Below are 7,354 nucleotides of genomic sequence, written 5' to 3' on the forward strand. Positions count from 1 at the left end.
TGCACAAATCTCTGGCTGCGGATTTTATATTATTATTTGGGAAACGACACTCGCACGATGGGACTTTCAGACTGCTCACTAAAACGCAAGTTCAAAAGGAAACGGCGCAGATCCAAAAGAAAAGGTAGGTGGACACTTATTTATATATATCCATTTGATATATATGTTACAACCATTTAATTCGGAATAGTTTTAAAAAGCCATGTCAACACAGTGTACAGTTGACTAACTTTCTCCAACTTCTATTAGAAGCAAAAGAAAATCATACAGAGGTTGGTAAGACGATAGACTATTTCTCACATGATGCACTTTGTTTGATACAGTTTTTCATGGTGTTAAACTGTAGTTACCGTTGGCCCAGGCAGGACTGATCAATACGGAAGGAAAAGTATCAAAATAACTCCAATCAACTGAATGTGTTGACCAGTAATTCAAATGGCTTTGATAAGTCAGCTCCGGTTATTTAAACGCGTTCTCTCATCACCATGACAGCCCTGACAATCATCTGTATAATATTTGGCTGCTAAATGTACTCCTACAGTAATATATTTGAATGTATCCCCATTATCCCAGAAATGGAGACAGTGTGTAAAACTGCACAAGTTAGAAGATATATTTTTAAAAATCGGTGTTCAGCCACATGACCACTTGTATTCGCTCATGTCTTGAACATCAAATAAAATATTTTCACGCACAACAATGTTGCTTAAATAGCTTTATTTTCATTCTCCTTTTGAGATTTCTATACAGGTTTAGCACGTTTGTCTTCAGATATTGTGATGGTATTCTTTGACGTGATGCAATCACTTCACCAGCGTAATAGCGATGAACTCTTTGGTAAGTGTTGTCAGAACAGTGGCATGATTGACATCATAATTGCAATATCATTCATAAGGATTACCAATCTAAGGACAATGGTATGTTATTGACAGGGATTAAAAACCTGATATTGATGAAATGGGAGTGGTGGGATTATGCAGAATAGGCACAAGAAGTTTGTGGGCTGTGCAGGATCAGACTCAAAGCACTGGAAATGCTAAGTGGGAATATGTGGGACAGCCTGACGGATGTCACCCCACTCAAGTAGAGATTTTAAAACACTTCAAGTAAGGGTTAGGTAAGGGTCAATCCAAGGATCCCATTTGAGCATCTACCCCACAATCATGCATAGACTGAAGTAGTCTTCTGCATTGACAGGTTGTCGCTCAAAACAGCTGGTAAAAGCAGGTGGCATGTGAGGTTCAGCCATTAGAAATTACATTTGGCAAAATCGGATATGACAATTCCATTGACATTGCATAGGTATACCAGTTGTAACTAGTTACCACACTACTTCCGCAACATGCAGAAGACGCAGTCAAAAGGTATGCTGGTTTCGAAGAACAGCAGCTAAGACTAATGACTGTTTATACCATATGGGGGTTGGACCTAAACCTCCCATTGTAAGGTGAAAGTCAGCCAATAATATTTAAAACAACTGAACCATGAGTTGCATTTTCTCGTGGCCCATAGACATTCAAGGTAAGGGACCATCTGACTAAATCCCTTTAACCCCAGCCATTAAGAACAGTCCAGATACTGAACAGAGTTCCTAGTGTAAACTGCCTGAGTGGAGGCAGCTTCAAAAATCCAAAGGCTCAATGAGTTGAGTAAAATATTTTATTCACAGTGAATAAACACCAGATGCACTTTTGAGATCTCACTTCCAAGTGGCAACATTTGAATCTAAAAGAGAAACATATCAGTGGTCAGTAGTCAAGACAAATGCAAATTAATTCTGTAAAATGTTCACTAGGAATGAGACTTCAAATTCACTTAAGTAGATGTTAAAAACAGGCCTTACCCACGACAGCCGTTTCAGTAGAGGTGGCCTCACCCTCAAAGACACCTTCAGGCACGCCGTACATTGTCAGGTTGCTCCCGGGCACGACGTCCGCTGTGAGGTTGCCGTCCGCTGTCAGGTTGCTCCCGGGCACGACGTCCGCTGTCAGGTTGCCGTCCGCTGTCAGGTTGTTCCCGGGCACGACGTCCGCTGTCAGGTTGCCGTCCGCTGTCAGGTTGCCGTCCGCTGTCAGGTTGCCGTCCGCTGTCAGGTTGCCGTCCGCTGTCAGGTTGCCGTCCGCTGTCAGGTTGTTCCCGGGCACGACGTCCGCTGTCAGGTTGTTCCCGGGCACGACGTCCGCTGTCAGGTTGCCGTCCGCTGTCAGGTTGCCGTCCGCTGTCAGGTTGCCGTCCGCTGTCAGGTTGCCGTCCGCTGTCAGGTTGCCGTCCGCTGTCAGGTTGCCGTCCGCTGTCAGGTTGTTCCCGGGCACGACGTCCGCTGTCAGGTTGCCGTCCGCTGTCAGGTTGCCGTCCGCTGTCAGGTTGCCGTCCGCTGTCAGGTTGCCGTCCGCTGTCAGGTTGCCGTCCGCTGTCAGGTTGCCGTCCGCTGTCAGGTTGCCGTCCGCTGTCAGGTTGTTCCCGGGCACGACGTCCGCTGTCAGGTTGCCGTCCGCTGTCAGGTTGCCGTCCGCTGTCAGGTTGCCGTCCGCTGTCAGGTTGCCGTCCGCTGTCAGGTTGCCGTCCGCTGTCAGGTTGCCGTCCGCTGTCAGGTTGCCGTCCGCTGTCAGGTTGCCGTCCGCTGTCAGGTTGCCGTCCGCTGTCAGGTTGCCGTCCGCTGTCAGGTTGCCGTCCGCTGTCAGGTTGCCGTCCGCTGTCAGGTTGCCGTCCGCTGTCAGGTTGCCCCCGGGCACGACGTCCGCTGTGAGATTGCCGTCCGCTGTCAGGTTGTTCCCGGGCACGACATCCGCTGACAGGTTGCCAGACAAGGAAGCAGCAGCAGAGTGTAGAGAGGCTCCAATATCCAGTTCGTTAGTCTCCAAATACACTTGAATATCAGAGAAGAATGTCAGTAGTCAAGACCTGGCATAGTGAAGTGCAAGTTAGTCCTAGAAAATGTTTAGTAAACGCTTGAACAAGTATCAAACTAACAGACGTTAAATGACAGGCTTCACCTTCTTTCACATTGTTTTTGGCAACAGATCCCATGGACAGAAGCACCTTCAGGGAAGTCCCTTGGGAGTCACCTAGAAAATATGCAGGAAATGTGGGTTAAGTAACAGTTGCAATTCAAACACACCGCTCAGAGTGTCATCCAACAGAGTTGTGGAATCTGACGGCCATGTAACAGGTTGCAATTAACTGAGTTACTGAATACCATTGAAACCAATCAAATCCTGCAGTCCTGAAAAGCAAGTGTTTCACTAATTATTATCTCTGGAAGAAAGTAAATTAAAGCCACAATCCATCATCAAAATGTCATGCCTGGACAGACTGTCGATCATGCTAGTCAATGTTGTTTGAATCTACAGTGTTTTCACATTTCAATTGTTTGAACATTGCGAGTTAAAGTCCCACACATTATGGGTTATGCTGGGGTAAAACCGCTCATGGCGCATATTCTTAATCAATGGGTATAACAAATCTATATATGCAAAAAAAGCTTCACGAATTGTGGGTTGCGGCTTTAAGAACGCAAACTTCAACTACAGCAAGAGGATGACTACAAAGACGTTCCTTACCTCCGAATGGTCTCTCCACAGGGATTTCATTTTGGGAAAAAGTGTTTCCAACAGGAGAACAAGAAACTATGGGGAAATAGTGCAAGCAGACGTTGATTTCACACACCGTAGCAATCTCATCAAATAATGGCTTTGACATGAAAATGTGTCAATGATTAAGTAACAAGACAGAAGGCCCATTTCACCCAACTGTAGCATGGAAACAATCCATTCTAATTATAACACTTAGTTTTCAAACCTTCGAGGATCCAACAATTGAGGGCAAAGCTCAGCAATACCCTCACAGCATTCATGATGTGACTTTTGTTCCTCAAGAGTGAATATCTTACTTGTGCCTGTGAGCGGTTTATGAAGGCTAAATCCTGTCTCCCACACCTGAAGCCAATCATGTCCTAATTAACATGTAGCAGCTTGATTGTCTTGTTAGCGCTTCAGCCCATTACAACGGACCCAGGGTTATCAGGTCTAGTTTGACCTTGACTTTACAATAGAAGTGAATTTGGAGAAATAGCAGAGTTGCAGATCGCAGCTGTCTATATGCAAGCCATGCATAACCTACATGTGATACTTTTCATCACCAATGCTACTCGTCACTTTTTGGCTTCAAGTGGTAGTGATATGTTGCGATGTGATCAATGAGCAAGGAAGGTCCATCTCATGTCTATCCTACCTAGAAAGTGATGGATTGTATAGATTATGAAATGTTTACTACACATGTATGTATGTTTGAATGTATGCACAGTATTCATGCACGACAGCTTGGGATTGTTTTATAGCGCGCCGCGCGCATTTGGACAGAGCTGTGGTGCACGCAGCAGTGTTTTAATCCAAAATACAGTAACTCAGCGCGTGATAAGGTTCTCATCGAGTCGAGATGAAGTGATGTCACACTATGACATTCTGCACAGCAAGGTGGCACCCAAACAAGGAGGTAGGGGTTTGGAGAATTATGCGTACAAGCTTATACCGCTACCACATCGATGGCGCCTCGGTGAAAGACAGAGACCGCTTGAGTCGTGCAGTTTTTCATTTCATAGAAATGAAGTGGAAACCGGAAGTGTGGACACCGCACAAGCTAATCTCTGGCTGCGGATTTTATATTATTATTTGGGAAACGACACTCGCACGATGGGACTTTCAGACTGCTCACTAAAACGCAAGTTCAAAAAGAAACGGCGCAGATGCAAAAGAAAAGGTAGGTGGACATTGATTTATATATATATATATATCCATTTGATATATATGTTACAACCATTTAATTCGGAATAGTTTTAAAAAGCCATGTCAACACAGTGTACAGTTGACTAACTTCCTCCAATTTCTTTTAGAAGCAATAGAAAATCATACAGAGGTTGGTAAGAAGATAGACTATTTCTCACATGATGCACTTTGTTTGATACTGTTATTGAAACGCGTTCTCTCATCACCATGACAGCCCTGACAATCATATGTATAATATTTGGCTGCTAAATGTACTCCTACAGTAATATATTTGAATATGTCCTAATTATCCCAGACATTGAGACAGTGTGTAAAACTGCACAAGTTAGAAGATATATTTTTAAAAATCGGTGTTCAGCCACATGACCACTTGTATGTCTTGAATATCAAATAAAATATTTTCACGCACAACAATGTTGCTTAAATAGCTTTATTTTCATTCTCCTTTTGAGATTTCTATACAGGTTTAGCACGTTTGTCTTCAGATATTGTGATGGTATTCTTTGATGTGATGCAATCACTTTACAGTTGAGAAAATGGCTTTTGCCGTGCACTGCGCAACAATGTGCGCGTCACAGTGCTCAAGATGACATGCATTCAAGCATCTAGATAGAAACGTTCTGCATCAATCTCAATTTATTTGACACCAATCTATACTCCGCCGTAACCTCTTTTAATAGCACTTTCTGTTTTTAAGTAGCATTCATTGTTCTTTGTCAGGTACGTATCTCTCACATTACTAAAGCGGACTTTTTTTTTTTTTTTTTTACTCCTGTGTAAAATTATGTTCGAGCTAAATCACTTATTTCTTATTCTGTAGGATTGCAATGGATGGCGACCTGCCCAATAAAGCCTTATACTCAGTGGGAAAGGCACAGTTTCTGGCCGAGGTAAGTTTGTTTTGTTGAATCATTCAATGAAACATATTTTTGCCAAAATCAACAATATTTACTGTTTTATTACTGTACTAATGGAGAACTCTATATTGCAGAAAAAGCTCATGAGACACTTCCTTCTCATGAAGGACCAGGACAAAGTCCCGTCCAACATCACCCTAAACGACATGAAGGACTGGCTGATGGCTGGAAGGGTCTTCCTGGAGGAGTAAGTTAAGCTTTGGTGCTCAGAAATAGATACTACTCAGGAATAGATACTTACCAGAAATAGTCAACTGCTTGCTACACTGTAACCTATTCTTCAATTATAGATAGTACAATTCACTCTAAAAGTTAGAAACTAGATGTCCAGTTAATAATATGATGTATATTGTGATTCATTGATAGATAGAGAGAGAGATCTTACATATACATTTTTTTATAGGTTTCCTGACTTCCCTTTGAAAGCTGAGTTAAGGGAGCTCTATATGGCTGAAGTGGTAAGGATGAAAGCATAGTAGGCCTACATACATATTCACAGAAAATCACTGAGATGAGTTTAATGTTGTAGAGTAAGCAGTAACATTTACAATAGTATGTCGGTCTATATTCAACTTAATTAAATGATGGACCAGTGTCACATTTCCCTTACTATTTAAATGTTGAAACTGACATAATGATGTTTTTCCAGGCCTGGAATGGACAGAGGCTCCTCTGTCTGGAGAAGATGGAGAAGGAGCTCTGCAGAGAGCAGCACCTCTCTAGGCAGTTCTACAGAATAGTATGTATCACCACATCCTGTTGTCTGCTCCTGGAACACCAGACAAACCTTGGTTGAGTTAACTCACTCTTTCTCTCTCTCTCTCTCTCTCTCTCTCCCATCTCTTTCTCTCTTATAAAGATAACCACAGAGGGGCTGCAGATGTTCTTAGAGAAGCTCCGCCCGGCAGCAGAAATGGGTGCGAGTAAGATCCTCCTCTCTGTCTTCTCCGGGTTGCAAAACTCCATCGTGGCTGGGCCCAAGAGGGACAAGAGACACGGGAAGAGAGGCCAGGTTTTCACTCTGCAGGCCATCCTCAGGTCTACCAAAAAGGACCTCATCCCAGAGGTGGTGAGGTTATCATTAAAGCATCTCCTAGAGGACGGGCCAGTGGGGAACAGTTTTCAGCAGTCTGATAGGGCCATGATGAAGGCCAGAAAGGGTGCTGCCGTCCAGGAGATCTGTGGGCTGGTCGCCCGAGCCGCAACAAAGTACTTGCGGCAGTATGGCGACAACCCACCGCCTTAAGCAAGGACATGTCACAGGACATGGTGAGGGTGGTCTTCAGAAAATTCCCCTGGGCCCAGGGGGTGAACTCAACAGAAGTGAGTTGGACAAGATCCTCTGCTCTTTCCCCTGGATTGAGGCAGTAGAGGGGATTGGGCAAGGCCTTCTCCACCACTCCCAAGTCTCCGGTCTTGTCCAGAGCATTTTGTCTGAGCTGTACCGCATTACAGGCTCTGGTCACGGCCAAGTGTCTGGTGGTGCTTCAGCTCACACAAGCATGTGTGGGCTTTACCAGTAACCCTGGACCACGCCTGGCCACTGTGGTAAGAAATACGAGCCATCTGAAATGCTCTTTTTGATTTTGTTTAATGCTGGTCCATTATATTGTATCTGTGATATGTTATATTTAATCAATTGTAAATACAGGTACA

The 7,354-nt window shown here is 44.0% G+C and overlaps 1 protein-coding gene across 1 annotated transcript; it reads left to right on the forward strand.

The window, feature by feature from the left end:
• Window positions 1-4,516: 4,516 nt before the first annotated feature.
• LOC310824168 (uncharacterized protein) lies at window positions 4,517-6,944 on the forward strand (the record flags this gene model as incomplete). The annotated part of the gene is made up of 6 exons (XM_083696981.1): window positions 4,517-4,755; window positions 5,602-5,671; window positions 5,773-5,885; window positions 6,102-6,156; window positions 6,348-6,437; window positions 6,558-6,944. The coding sequence occupies exons 1-6, from the start codon at window positions 4,742-4,744 to the stop codon at window positions 6,942-6,944; spliced, it is 729 nt and encodes a 242-aa protein (XP_083553107.1). The 5' UTR covers window positions 4,517-4,741.
• Window positions 6,945-7,354: the final 410 nt, after the last annotated feature.

The sequence above is a fragment of the Argentina silus genome (genome assembly GCF_951799395.1).
Source record: "Argentina silus genome assembly, chromosome: Y".
NCBI lineage: Eukaryota > Metazoa > Chordata > Actinopteri > Argentiniformes > Argentinidae > Argentina > Argentina silus.